The sequence below is a fragment of the Monodelphis domestica genome, chromosome 2 (assembly GCF_027887165.1).
Source record: "Monodelphis domestica isolate mMonDom1 chromosome 2, mMonDom1.pri, whole genome shotgun sequence".
Lineage (NCBI taxonomy): Eukaryota > Metazoa > Chordata > Mammalia > Didelphimorphia > Didelphidae > Monodelphis > Monodelphis domestica.
This window is the reverse complement of record NC_077228.1, coordinates 539,969,035-539,984,706: the sequence shown is the minus strand read 5'-3', so window position 1 is coordinate 539,984,706 and position 15,672 is coordinate 539,969,035. Positions and strand designations below refer to the sequence as shown.

Below are 15,672 nucleotides of genomic sequence, written 5' to 3'. Positions count from 1 at the left end.
TTCATTCGTTTGAGCCTTCCTACCTCTGTTCCCCTCAAGTCAGAGAACAGCATCCAGCAATTAACCCACATGATACCATGCGGTGTTTTGATTCTTCTGTGGCTGATGGCATTAGGACGGTTCCGAGCTCATCCCAATTATAAAATAGATAATGATGAAAGCACAATCTCATCTCAGAGTATTTCTTTTTGCAATTTTCTTTATTCCTTTAATTCCTTCAGTGTGTCCATCATCCACTTGATTCCATCTTGGAAAAAGTCTGCCTTTCTTTCTTATGCTATACATATCTTATTTCAATTCATTTTTCTTCCAAAGCTTTGACCTTGACTTCTTTAGAGGCAATTTTTTCCACTGAGTCCAAGCTCTTCTTTGTTGTGTGTTGGTATGCTTTTTGGTATGGCTCAGCAATGATTTCATTTTCTTTCAGGGATTGATTGTAGTTTTGGTTTTGGAGCTCTATTTCAACTGCCCTTTATGAGGGAAATAGGGAACCCAGATTTCTTCCACTCTGTTATCTTCCTGGAATTTAGAGCTGCATGTAATGGCGAAGAACATTTCATACGTTAGTATTCACATCAAGTTCATCTAGTGGAGCTTAGGGCTTTTTGCCTCAATATAGTTTTTTATTTTAAAAAACCCTTACCTTCCGTCTTGGAGTCAATACTGTGTATTGGCTCCAAGGCAGAAGAGTGGTAAGGGCTAGGCAATGGGGTCAAGTGACTTTCCCAGGGTCACACAGCTGGGAAGTGTCTGAGGCCAGATTTGAACCTAGGACCTCCCATCTCTAGGGCTAGCTCTCAATACACTGAGCTACCCAGCTGCCCCCTCCTCAATATAGTTTTGAGAGAGAACGAAGGAAGGGAGAGGGGGACAGTGTTACTTTAGAAAGAGTGATGGACCTGCTCTCAAGGGAGCTGGGTACCAATTCCCCCTCCTACTTAGACATTCAATAATCTTGCAACGCTAATGGAAATGTCTTCATCCATAAAATAGGTAATGGTGTTAATACTAATACTGGTACCTTAGGGTTTGGGTTTGAGAAAAACAACCTCAAAACACTAAAGCCTTATAGAAATGTGAGATGGTCAAATATTGAATGAGAAGGCACTGCCGGTTGCCGTTGGACTCATGATAAAAGCAACTCCACCAACCTCTTTCTTGCTTCCCTAAAGAGGACCAATGAGCCAGGCTTTCAGTTAGCTGCAACATCCTTCTGTCTTCTGGATCCTAATATAGCAGGATGTCCAGGTTGATGCAATTCAGTTCTTCCAGTAGAATATCTACTCACTGTCCCTTGGCAAAAGATGTTGGAGTTTGAGAACCAACAGCAAAATTCCTGTTTTAAGACATTATAAGGAAAGTGATTCTTAATATGGAGGCAAAGAGAGAGACGGGCCCTGTGTCTTCCCACTTGATTTAAAGGGCTTCATTTTTTAACTAGCTTCCACTGCAGTATAAATCTGCAGACATGCCTTTTCCCTTGTATTAATATTTCCCCTGTAGCCCTATTTGAGAGCCTGCCTCTCCAAAAAGGAAAAGGAATTCCTGAAACCAGCATTAACGAACAATTTCCTTTTCCTCTTCCTTAAAAACAACCAACTGAACTTCTCCTGGTCAGCTTCAACATCTTGTTTTTTGGTTGCTACTCCTCAGTCTTTCCTGATACTCTGGCAAATCAGAACAGAGTGGATCATTTACTTGGATGAAATGGGAATGCGCTCTTTCATCTGGCCTCTGCAGACCAACAATTGTGATAGCAATGAGGCTATTTACAATCTATATAAACATTCTTTTCTTTTTACATTTTGAGTTTAATTTCTCTCTCATTCCGCCCCTCCATCCACTCACTGAGAGGGTGAACAAATGATATCATTCATATGTGTGAAATTGTATAAGATATATTTGCATATTAGCCATGTTGCAAAAAAGGCAGAAAAAATACAGTGAGAAAATGATACTTTAATTTACACTCAATTCAACATCTCTCTTGAGATGGATAGCATTTTTATTTTTATGAATCCTTTGGAATTGGCTTGGATCATTATCTTGATCAGAGCAGCCAAGTCTTTCAGTTGATTATCATTACATTTCTGTTACTGTCCACAATGATCTGCTTCTTCTCAATTCACTTTGCTTTTCCTAAAACCACCTCCTTCATCATTTCTTAGAACAACTAGTACACTATCACAATTTGTGTCAGAGCTAGTTTGGGGATTCCTTAATTGATAAGCATCCCCTCAATGTCCAATTCTTTATCTCTACAAAGAACTGCTATAAATAGTTGTCCATATAGGTCTATTCCCTCTCTTTGGGAGACAGACCTTGTAGTTGTTTTGCTGAGTCTTTGGGTATGTACTATTTTATAGCCCTTTGGGCTTGGTCCTAAATTGTTCTCCAGAATGACTGGACCAGTTCATGGCTCCACTAACAGTTTAGTAATATACCAGTTTTCTTTCTTCCTTGCCAACATTTGTCATTCTGACTGGTGTGAAGTGGTACTTCATAATCAACTTTATTTGCATTACTCTAATCAATAATGATTTAAAACATTTTTTCCCTATGACTGTAGACATCTTTGATTTCTTCTTTTGAAAACAGCCTGTTCGTGTCCTTTGGCCATTTATTATTTGGGGAATAATTATGATTTTGTTTTTTATTGAATTTTCCTTTTTTCAATTACATGTAGAAAATTTTTTTGACAATTGTTTTCTGATATTTTACAGTTCAATTTCTCTCCCATCATATCCTCTCCCTGAGACCATAAAAGACCATAAATACTTTGATATAGGTTATATCAGTGCTTTCATACAATACATATTTCCATATTCCCCATGTCATGACTGAACACATATATCATGTATACAATAAAAAGCTCCTGAAGGAAATAAAGTGAAGGATAACATGCTTCATCTGCAGTCATATTGCAACAATTTCTTTTTTGACTGTGGATAGCATTTTTTAAAAATCATGGCTCCCTTGGAGTTAACTTTGAACTTTGTTTTGAATAGTTATTTTTTCATAAATTTGTCTTATATGTATTATATGTATATATAATATATATAATGTTTTATATATTATATGTATATATAATATATACAATGTCTTATATATATATTTGTCTTATATATTTGAAAAATAAGGCCTTAGTGAAATTTGTTGTAAAATTTTTTAATATTATTTCATTGTCTAAGATAGCTTTTTTAGCAAAATGAAGCTTCCATGATTATTTTATTTAATAGATCTATTTTTGCTTTTTTCTTTGATATTATTATTGCTCTATCTGCCTTTTTTTAATATTTTCTGAAGAACAAAAGATTCTGCCCTAGCCCTTTATTTTAAATTTATTTGTATTTTTTTTTGTTTTAAATGTACCTCCTGTAAACAACATATTGTTGAATTCTAGTTATTGATAATTCCTGCTATCCATTTCCCTTTTATGGGTAAGTTCATCCCATTCACATTCACAGTTAGGATTTGTTGTTTCTGTTCAATCATTTTCAGTCATGTCTGACTCTTGGTGACCCAATTTGGGATTTTTTTGGCAAAGATATTGGGGTGTTTGCCATTTCTTTCTCCAGATCATTTTACAGATAAGGAAACAGAGGGCAACAGGGTTAAGTGACTTACCCAGGGTGATATAGCTAATATATATCTGAGGCCAGATTTGAACTCAAGAAGATGAATTTTCCCGATTTCAGGCCCCACCCTTTGTCCATTGCACCACCTTGCTTTGCTCCATCCTATTTTTTTCTGTTTATGATCTTTTCTATTTTTATCCTGTCCTTCCTCAAAAGACTATTTTAAAGACTGCTTTCAAGGTGAGTCCTCAGAGCCCTGAGGTTCCTGCTGCTGCCGTGGGCTCAGCACTCTGGGTTGGGGGGGAAGGGTCCTGGGACCTTCCTTCTGCCTACCCCTTAGATCCGATTGATCTAGGGTTCTGGCTTTTGGGGTGCGGTACCTTTTGATCCAGGTCCAGGAGGAGGGTTCCCCAGGTCTATCCTGTTGTTCAGCTTGAATTTCGGAGTCCTAGGAGCACTCTGTTTGCGATTGGTAGGGAAGGGTTTCCGAGGTCTGAACTTTCACTGCTTCTACGCCACCATCTTGACCGGAAGCTGCTCCCCCTTTTTTTGTGCCATATTGCTGCCTTCACTGTCCAATAGATATTCATCTTCTTGAACACAGGTACTGTTTCATTTTGCCACCTCATCTCCATCTTTTAGCATGGCATCTGGCACATAGTAGATCCTTTCCTTAAATGGTTGTTAAATTAGATGAAGGACAGAATATTGTCATTCATTAACTTAAACCACATAGAAGAGCTTCTTGGCACGAGTAGAAGTCCATCCCTTTGGGAAAGCTCAAATTCTTAGGAAATTTTTCCTTGTGTTAATTCTTAATATACTTCTTTATATCTTCAACCCCTTGTTCCTAGATATGGAATCTAAGTCCAAACAGAACAAGAATAATTGCTCTGCTCCATAACAGACCTTTAATTATGTCCTTTTTAGCCTCATTTTCCAGTGCAAAGCTGCCATTGTGCAGGTAGGATTCTAGGGGTATGCCTGGAGCCACTTACATAATGCATCAACTGAGCCTGCTTCACATGCTCATAAAGATTGAACTCATTAGCCAGTTTATTATAGTTAGAATCCCAATTTCGAGCTGGAAGATATCTCAGAGATGCCCCTAATCAAATCCTCTCATTTTATAGATGAGGAAATTGAGTCCTAGACAGGCTTAATGATCTACCTAAGGTCACACAATGGCAAAGCTGGGCCCCACAACATCCTAGCTTCTATGATTTCAGATATATAGTATTCATTTTCTGATACTCTAATACATTCTTGAACGTGACCACCTCTCCTTTACATCTTCTCTTTACCAAACTAATCTTCCCCAGGTCCTTTATTCAGTGGTAGTAAATGGCAGAGACAAGACTCAAATCCAAAGTCTTTGACTAGATTATATTAGAATTGTTGACATGAAAAATCCCCCAATAGTGCTTTAGATGTTGAGCTTATCTTTGATTCCACATAACAATAGAAACGGATGTATATGGATCCTGGAATGAATTCATCCTTTTTACCGTTAATGAGCAAAAATAAATCTCTTCCTAAGTAGCCTCATTGGGGAATGCAGTGGTCTAATTTTCTGAATTCCCCAAGTGTGCAATAGTACTGCAGAAATTTTAATCCTCCTTCGTTGGCCCCCCACCTGCCAGCTTTTCTGCCATCAGTCAGCTTGTTTATCTTGGCTGGTGAAGGGCCTTCACCTCTGAAACCCCCTCATTGTGCTAGAAATTAGCCGAGGATTTGCAGAGAGGCAGCAGGAGGAGCTGGCCCATTGCGTGCATTGGCTTGAGCCCAAGGAGTACCCCCGTGCCAAGAGAGATTACTGAAGGCTCTATAATTGGGAAGCCAGATTGCCTTAAGTAAACTTTGTATGAGTCCAATCAGTGATCCTGGGAAGGAGCTCAATGGTGAAACAGAAACCACACACCAGACCGGCAGGTGAAAAGTACCCTGCCAGGCTGGTTCCTTCTGTGGCTGTGAGGGAGGTTAGTTCTGCATTTAGGGTGGCAAGCAGCCATAGAAAAGGCACTGAAAGCCATTCAGGAAGAAGCATTCCAGCAGAGGCTGATATAAGGGCTTTGAGAAACTCTCAATTGGCAATACTGCTCTCTCCATATGGCTCAGTAGTACCAGTCACCAAGAAGCCCTCTTCCAAGAAATCGGTTGTAGTCTCAGATATGGAGGAGAACTGGAGAGCACTGAGTTCAATTTCTCCCTCCCTCCCTCACCAAATGAGCATAGAGGGTCTGGAGAGTCGAGGATACAAAGGGTCTTGGCTAAGATCCCCCAGACAAGGGACTATGAGGTCAAAGAGTTATTATGGTGTCAAGGAATGGAAAAGGCAAAGAAGTATAGGATTCCAACTGCCCTGACCATCCAATCTAAGTCATCCCTGAATGCAAATCTCCTTCAAGACATTACTGACAAGGGGCTATCCAAGGCTCTACTTGAAGATCTCCATTGAGGGGGAGCCCAGCACCTAATCAGGCAGCTTCATCCTCTCTGGGACTATTCTCATCATTAAGTTCTTCCTGCAATTCAGAGCTTTAACTTACCTTTTTGCAGCTTTCAGTGTTTTGCCCTCAACAACCACAGAGAACAGGTGTCACCCTTCTAAGAGCTGGCCCTCCAAATGCTTGAACACAGCCACAATGGTCCTAGTGTCTTCTGTTCTCCACGTTGTTGGTGAAGAGTCATTTTCAGTTGTGTCTGACTTTATAACCCTATTTGGAATTTTCTTGGCAAAGATGCTGGAGTGGTTTGTCATTTCCTTCTCTAGATCACTTTAGAGATGAAGAAGCTAATCCAACCAGGGTTCAATGACTTGTCCAGGGTCACACAGGTAGTGCCAGAGGCTAGATTTGAACTCGGAAAGATGAATCTTCCTGATTCTTGGTCTGGCACTCTATCCACTGTGCCTCTTAGCTGCCCTCTCCATTTAAACACCTCCTGTTCCTTCAGTGGATCGTCATTAGCAGTGTCCTTACGTTTATCCTCATTTCTCTGACCCCTCACCCACTCAGTTCTCTCCTGGTTGTGTCCTGGAAAGGTTGGAATCCTAAAGAAAAGCTGTCTTGCCCCTTCTTCCATGTCACTGATGTATGAGAATGAGACTAACTGGTTATCCTTCAGCAGCCTGGCAACACCACACTGTGGATTAAAATGCCTAAAAGACTTACTAAGAATATCCCTGAACAAGTGTGAGCCTGTTATTGTTCACACAGGTACAAGTCCATATCCATACTTTTTGCACACACACACACACACACACACACACACACGCACAAGCACAGATATTCACACACGTGCATATGCATACAAACACTTACCCATAGCCGGAGGTTTGTACAAAGGCCATTCTTAAACTGGTTGACCCCGATTTCTAAGGAAAAGTTCCTATTGGCCCCTTCGCTGCTGCCATGTGCACATTCTCTCCCTGCAGGCATGGGACCAGCTTCCACTCACCTCACACCGAAAACTAAGCTGGCATTTTTACATTGGCTCCCATCGAGCTGTAGCTTGGAAGTCAGCGAGCGTAAACAGCTGAGACGGCAGTTTCTGAAGGATTGAGTGACCAGGAGACGCTATTGATGGGCCGTGTTGCTGTGCTCCATTTGATGGTTTGGCCTGTGACATTTCGTGGCAGAGCAAGAATCATTCACTGTCATTGCCAGCAGGGCTGAGTTGGGCCATATGCCAGTGCCCTTTGGGTGTGGAGCCAAAATAAAATCATGAGAGACTCCATGGCTGAACAGAGGGACCTCAGAGGTCATCTAGTCCAGCAACCTCATTTTACAAAGAGAGGCCCAGAGAGGAGAAATCATTTGTTCAGGGAAACAAAGGAAGTGAGTGGAACGGTGATGATTGAACTCAGAACCTTTGAGTGCAGATTCTTCCCATTTTCCAGCCCATAGTGCTTCTGGGCACCTTGAAGAATGTAGGTTTGACCACACACCTCTTTTGCTCTTTTAGTTTAGTAAAAATCTAGAAAAGAAGAGATGCATCTATCTCTGCCTGCCAGCGCCCCATTAATCCATCAGGCTCTACCGTGCTCTCTTACTCCCTTGCGTCTGTGTACCAATCCATTGGAAGCCTGGTGGTGCCGAGCAGACTGCTTAATCCCCACGTAATCCTCTCTCATTCATTCACTTGACACCACATGCCCTTTACCCGGCAGGTTCAGTAAACTTTCTTTGCTAGCAATGGTCATGCTGTTCTCCTCCAAATTTGCTTTACTTGAAGAAGAAAGAAATTTATTTATTATGAACAAGTTATTATAAAACGGATTCTTAGCCCCCATCTCGAATTTTTCTCCAAAATCTGTAGAAATCCACACTAGCCATAGGGGAATTTCTGCATGCAAAGATAAAGAATCTCAGAGACTATCTAATGTCACCTGTGCCCCACCTCCCATCACTGCATGCCTGGATTATTGCAATAACAACTTGTCTTTCCCCCTCTCGGGCTTTGGAGTTCTTTCTATTCAGCCACTGAAATGATTTTCCTAAGGTGTAGAGCCCTACCCTACCCTACTCAGTAAACGCCAGGGGCTCTCTTTTACCTCCAGAATCAAATACAAAATACTCTGGATGGCTCTCAAAGCTCGTTATCACTCACCGCACGCTTTCTTTCCAGTCTTCTCACATCTTCCTGCCTGACATGTATTCTTCATACGGTGACGCTGGCCTCCTGTTTGTTCCACAAATCGGACATGCCATCTCTCTGCTCTGTGCATTTTCTCCTACTGGTCTCCATGCCTACAGTACTTTCCCTCCTCCATTCCTCCTTCCCTGGTTTCTTTTAAATCTTCGTTAAAATCTCATCTTCTCCAGGAAGCATTTGCTAACTCCTTTTAATTCCAGTGCCTTTGGTCTTGATTTCCCACTCATTCTGAACATTGCTTGCTCGTTGTCTCCTCTGATAGACTGTAAGATTCTTGAGGGCAGGGATTGCCTTTTGCCTCTTTTTGTACCCCCAGTAATTAGCATGATACCTGGCACATAATAGGTGCATAAGAAATGTTTATTGATTGATTGAGAAGCAACTTCTGCTCAAAGACCTTCAACAAAGGACAGTCCTCATACTACACTATCTCCCAAGAAAACTCATTTCACTTTTGGGACAACTTGAATTCTTGGAAGTCTTTTCTTCATGTTCTGATTAAATTTTCCTCATTCTATTTTGTACTCATTGCTTCTGGGTGGGTTCTATTCTTTTAGGCCCAAACCAAGGCTGCCTAATCCTTCTTCCATAGGATAGTCCTTCAGGGACTTGGGAATAGCTCCCCTTTCCTATTCACGTTTTCTCTTCTCCATTCAAAATATGACTACTTCTTCCATTCAGTCCTTATTTAGGCAAGAACCTTTGTCATGCTAGTTGGACACTTTCTAGCTTTCCATTATCTTTCCTAAACTATGGTGCCTAGAACCTCCCATGCTATTCCAAATATGACTTTTCCCCTTTGTTATTCTTGAAATTCAGCTTCTCTTTTCCAATCTATTCAGTGATGCTATGGTATCTTTGTTGGGGTCCCATCTCACACTCTAGGTTCTTATTAATCTAGCAGTTTACTAGATCCCCTTGATGTTTTGTTTGTTTTTTTTGGAACTTGTATTTACCCTACCTTTGCCACCTTCTAAAAGTGGAACAGATTATTTGAGCCCAAAGGTAAAATTTTACATTCATTCCTATTAAATTTCACCATGTTAGTTTCAGCCCAACACCACAGCCTATCAAGATCTTCTTGGAATTACTTTGTCATTCATGTTAGCTAGCCCTCCTAGCTCTGGGTCATTTTCATAATAAGCAAGCATGTCATCTCCACACATATTCAATTCAATGACCATAATATTGAGAGTATTACTTCCTGTCCGCAGCCTGGGAGGATCTGCCTCATGTATCATGAGGCTATAGGTAAGAGGGATCTTGGACACTTGGGTACCTACATTGCGTGCCATTTGATTGGCTGAATTTGCTTAAGAACCCAGAGGAAGCAGGTGCCAAACACTATCCAAAGAAATTCTTGTCAGAGCTTATAGTCACTTCTTAGAGAGCCACAAATAGTCAAAGACCCACAGAGTGGTCATCCTTTCTGTAGAACAATGGTTAGGACATGTAAGATAAGACATTTTTTATACATACTCATATATATATTTGTATAAAACAAACTTTGAGCCAATCTACAATTATAAATAGAATTGCTAGAGTTTCTGTTTGTTTTGCTAGAAGTCTCTCTTTGTCCTTTATGGTCGGGTAGGATTCTGTAATGCCTTTCAAGACACGGATCTCTGAAATTGAGGATCACATGTTCTTGTGCTCCTCCTCCTCTCCCTGTCTCCTATTGGCTCAGTGGGCCACATAGTGTTAGACTTGCTTCAGAGGAATCTCAACTCTACTTGAACTGGAATCCTCTTTCCAAGAGTCAAATGACCTTCCAAGTGATGCTCGAGTGATCGCTTTGGTAGCACATATACCAAGATATTCTCAAGAAAAAACAGAAACCAAAACCACTTGCACACGAGAGAGCTCATTTTTTGGGGGGCCCAATTTTTCTTTATATGTTGCATTCTGAAGAGAGATGAGAGTGTGGGCAGAAATGAAGACTGCTCCAATGACTGTCCCTGTTTGTCCTTAGCTTAGGGGAGCCTTGGCTAAGTCATTCAAGGTACTGCATATCAGAAGTAAGATTTGAGTCCAGGTCATCTGCCTCCAGAGCCACTGCACATCACACTGAACTACGCTACCTTCTCAGTCGATTGTTAAGAATCTGTTAAGTGGTGGATCCAGGATTTCACCCACTTAGACATAGGAATGAACTACAGGGACTCAGGTGAGCCCAGCCAGTAGTGGGGAGCTTGGGCTCAATCGGGTATATAGATCGAGGTTTTCAGTCCTTCTAGAGCCCTTATCTCAGTGCAGGCATTGCTAACCACCACGGAGAGAGCAGAGGGACTTTTAGCGGTATGCCACTGTCAGGAAGAGCGTCTAGATCGGCAAAGGGCTTTCTTGGTTCTCCTGGGCTTCCTTGTGCCTCCTTTGTCTCTCAGGTGCCAAGTGCTCTGGTGAGTACCACAGCCTTAGCATCCGAGTCTATGAGGTGTCAAACCTCCTAACATGGACTGATTGTAGGACCACAGAAAGAAGGGTCCAACGTGGGTATGAGCCAGCCCTACTGTTTTCATTTTAGTCCATGGGGAAGATCCTGTTGCTACCCTGTAACTAGCTAGGTCAGATGAGATTAGCCCTAATGTGAAGGGTCTTTAGCTGTCCATGACTACAGATTCAGATGCAATAATCCAAGCCTACAGCCTTGCCCCTCCGCCATGATCTTATGATAAGGAAATCTCCAACACTGAACGATTTGCCTTTCCTTGCTACTCCGCTTGGCTGGTAGAGCCCTTCCTTTCTTTCCAGGCTCATTCTGCATTACTAGCCTCCACATATTCTTCGGTCTTGCTAGCTGACCTCTCTCTGGTTCCTCAGACGAGATACTCGGATTTCTTTTTCTGAACTTTGTGTTGAGTTTTCTCCATGCCTGGAATATTCCCCTCCTCGTTTCTGCTTCTTTGCTTCCCTGGATTAACCTGAGAACTAGCTCAAGTCCTACTTTCTGCAGAAGGTCTTTCTCTTGCCTCTCCGGTTACTAAGCCCTGGCTGAGTAAAGTGACATCCTAGATCCATTTCATATGTATACGCATACATGTACACACATATAGCTTTCATTCATTATATGTATATAAATCTGGTATGTATCATGTTATGTACATTTCGCCTGTCCCATAGAATGTGAGCTCCTCCAGACCAGGGAAGAATTGTTTGCCTAGCACTTAGCGTAGCACCTGGTGCCTGATACGTGTGTATTAATGTTTATTAACTAATTGACTTTACCACTGCCCTTCCTGGAAAGGCCTCTTCTATTTTTCCATGCCAGATAATGTTAGATTTTGGATTTAGATAGAGAAGATTTATTACATTAAGGAAAAGTCTAGTTATTCCTATAAAATTTTAATTTAATTTAAGTTTGGTTAAAAAAACACCTCCCCCCACATCCATTGATTTAATTACGTAATTTTATTGCTTTTGTTATTAAGATGAAGAATTATCTCGGTCGTTTCCCTAATAATGAATAAACCCTCTCTTTCTGGTATGAATCTGATCTTGTCATAGTATATAATCTTTTCAGTTTATTCTTCAAATTTCTTTGCTTTTTAAAAATTAAATTAAATTAATTATATTTTATTTAATATTTATGTTTTAATATTGATTAGAGATGAATATTTTGCTTAATCTGTCCCTAGTTTAGGTATTGGGCAGCTAGGTGGCAGAGAGGGTAGAGTACCAGATCTGGAAGTCAGGAAGACTCTTCCTCCTGAGTTCAAATCTAGCCCCAGATACTGACAAGTTATGTGACCCTGGGCAAAGTACTTAGCCCTGTTTGCCTCAGTATTCCAATCTGTAAAATGAGTGGGAGAAGCAATGGCAAACCACTCCAGTATCTTTGCCAAGAAAACCCCAAATAGGGTCACAAAGAGTTGGCCACAACTGAAAAATGACTAAACATTTTAGGTATTAGGATTATAGAGTGGAGAATAATATATCAGAATTCTGGAAAGGTAGGAAAGGTCCAGGTTAGGAAGAGCTTTAAATGCCCAACAAATGATTTTATATGCAATTCTCAAGATGACAAGGCTCCATGGGAGTCTACTGAGGAGAGAAGTGATGTAGTCAGGCCTATGCTTAAGGAAAATCTCTTTAGTTGCTGCTCTTATAGACAAGTCCAAGAATTCTTTGTTAAAGCTCTGCTCGGGTATCCTTTCATTCATGAAGACTTTCTTGAGCCCACTTTCCATCTCTCCCTGACCATAATCAGGGACTGGAATTGGGAGCAGAAAAGAGGGAATGAGGGAAGGAACATTCTGTATTAGAAACACTGAGAGCTGAGGAGAGAGTGAGTTGTTTTGTCAGCTGTTCTATGAAGTCATACCTAGAATCATCAGTGAGGACTTTTTGGCCATCTTGCCTCTGTCTCCCTTTTGTGTGTGAGTTGGCTTAAGGGCTCCTAGGTTAATGCAGTTTCATAATGGTTCCACTTCTAAACTTCCCAAACCTTCTCCACTGTCATGACCCAGGTTTGGACTCCATTATCTTTCAGATCTAAATGTTATCTTGACTTTTCACGCAAGGGCTCAATAGGGATGGGGTCATGGCCTCCTTTCCTTGGTGTCCCCAGTTCCCTATTATGAGAGTCACTTCCTGAGGACAGGACATGTCTCAGGGCCTTGGCACTGGGGCTTCAGCCTTTGTGCAGTTAGAAATAAGATCAGCCTGCTTCTCTGGCCTGCTCTTAAAAATGAGACATGATCCTAACAGACAGGAGGGAGACGCATTCCACCCCGATGCAGGGGAGGCCATTATCAGGTCTCCAGTTGGTCTTCACTCCATCAGCCTGAGCTGGTGTGACAGCCGTGATGATGGAGGGACCCAGGAGACCTTGCAAGGCTATTTGTGGAAAGACAAAGGCAGAAGCAAGCAGAGGAGAGCCTGCACTGAATCTCTGTAGTCAAGGGTTATAGCTTTATCCTGAGTACCTGGGATGGTTACACTGAAAGCTTTTGAGTGTCATGGCCGTGGAGACTGAGGAGACCCTGAACAAGGGGTACCCCTAGAATGTGGGGACTAGGTCAGAAAGTCAGTCCAAATAGACTGCAGGAGATGGAAAGAACTTTGCATGTTATCTTCTCAAGCCCGCCAATTTTAGAATGGAAAATCTGGCCAGAGAGACCTACCCCAAGTCACACAGAAAATTAATGACAGGACTAGGAACAGATACTGAGAGTGCGGAATCTATGGTCTTCTCCTCAAAGCCACACTCAAATCATTCAAAATGGAGAGCAGCCATCCACAAGGGCACACCTTACTTGTGAAGGAGATTAGAGTAGTCTCCAGATCTGGAAGTAACTGTATGATCTGTAGTTGTGTCTCCTGCATATCACGGCCCTTCAAGAGGGCATGTCCTGTGCAGATGACCAAGGACAATAATTCTATCCATGTTCTCTCTCATGAAAAAACAAGTTACGAGGTTACCCAGTCTTTTATAAGTTTGATTACATGAAGGAAACCATTTGGTGTAATGGGAAGAATGACTACATTTGGCACAAGAGAACTTGGATACTTATGAACTGTGTGACCTTGGACAGCTCCTTTCTCTTTGGTAGTCTTGAGTTTGCTGATCTGTAAAATGAAGGAATTGCATTGGGTGATCTCTGAGGTCTCTGCTATGACCCTATGTTGCCAAGACCATGGCATCAAAAGGGAAGTGTATCCAGAAGAGCTATGGCTGAAATGACACTGATGGCTGGGCTCCTGAAGTGCTTTTGGAACAGTGAGGCCTCACAGCTATGCCTTTCAGCAAAGAAGAGGAATGAACGTGTACCTGGACTTTGCACAAGTATTCTCACCCATGAAATTAAACTCAATTTTCCCAGCGTCACTAAGGGAGGGTTAGATAGTCACAAGAGGACATGAACACCATTTTCTACCTTCATTTATTTGTTCATTCTACAAGTAATTGTTAGGAGACTCTAGTGTGTCAGGTGCTAAGGATATAAAGGGGGAACAAAGGAAAGACTTTGCCCCGACAATGCTTTATTGCGGGACATAAAGCATAAATAGAACATTTAATAATAGATGTATATATGCATATATAAAGTAAGTGATATGAGTGTGTATGGGGGAAGAGGTTGGGGTGCATGGCTCCCAGCTACTGGGAGAGGTCAGAAAGGCCCTCTGGAGAAGGTGGTATTTGAACTGATCTCAGGAGGAAGTGGGATGGAGGGAAGGAATACGTACAATCAGCTTTGGTTCTTCAGTGGTTAACAGCTCAGTCAGCCTTTTGCTAAAACTTTAATCCTGCTAAAATGGGGATCAGGTGTCCAGTCTTTGCTAGAGGGCTGCAGAGGAGGGTTAGATGTAGGTAATGTTTTTCTTCCAGAATTGAGCAGATTTTCCACTTGGATGTTTTAAGACACAAATAGGGGATGACATAGGGAAGGCAAGGGAACGCTGGGCTGGGAGTCAGAAGACCTGGGTTTTAATCTGAGCTTTGGCACTTACCAGATGTGTAGCCTTGGGCAAGTTGTCCCCTCTTCTAGTTCAGACTTCCTCATCAATGAAAGTGGGATAAAAATCTTTGCTCTATACAATTCATATTTTTGTGAAGCTTAAGTAAGATCGTTGAGTTCAAGCCCCCAAGTTAATTGAGTCTGCTGTGTACAGTCTACAACACTTAGCTGGAAGAGATGCCATTTTTAAACAAGGCATGGAGTCTGAAGCCTATTGGAATGAATGAATGAATGAATGAATGAATTTAATAAGGGCTTACTGCAAATCACCGTGCTAAATGTTAGGGATACAAATAGAAAAGCAAGTGTGCAGGTCTCAAACACCTCACAATTAAAGGAGGAAAGCAACACAGAGGGAAAGCTACAGTTGCAAGTCAGATGGTCTTCATTCCAGCCTAGAAGATTTGGGGTCAAGACCTGCTTCTGGCATATAATCTGTGACTAAGGCAAAAGGCTGACTGGGCTGTTAACCAATGTAGAACCAAAGCTGATTGCACTTATTCCTCTCCATGTAGTGATTCTTATCTATGGTGAAGTGGCCCCCTCTTCTTGAGAAAGGGAATAATGCATAAACTCTAGTAGGGTGAGACTATTAGTCTGAGACTGGAAGACTAGACTGAGGTTTGAGGTGGGAGAGTGAGGTGGAGATATCGTGGAGGCAGATGGAGATGGGAAACTGGGAGGTCAAGAAGTCTCTGGGAGAAGTCAGGTGTGCCATTAGTGATCTGGGAGTCAACTGCAGAAAGAAAATTGTTGAAGTTTTGGCAATAAATTCAATTTATGAGGGAGAGTGTCAGAAATAGATGAGAAGGCTGAGAATATATCTTTGATAACCTGTACCCAAAACCAAGGTCCTCTGACTTCAATCCAATGTGATGGTCCCAGAATCAAATGGTTGAGAAAACAGTGGGGGGGTGAGGAAGTGGAAGGAATGGGTATAGTTTAGGTTCTCCAAGATGTCTGGCACTTAGTGGTAAGAG

At 41.7% G+C, this 15,672-nt stretch overlaps 1 protein-coding gene across 1 annotated transcript in view; it reads left to right on the top strand.

The window, feature by feature from the left end:
* The window catches only part of LOC103093117 (aryl hydrocarbon receptor-like), an 87,042-nt gene that overhangs the window by 11,979 nt on the left and 59,391 nt on the right, over nucleotides 1-15,672 (top strand). The window contains exon 3 of the mRNA XM_056814789.1: nucleotides 7,015-7,107. Within this exon, the coding sequence (XP_056670767.1) occupies nucleotides 7,015-7,107 (93 nt within the window). The remainder of the gene's footprint in view (nucleotides 1-7,014; nucleotides 7,108-15,672) is intronic.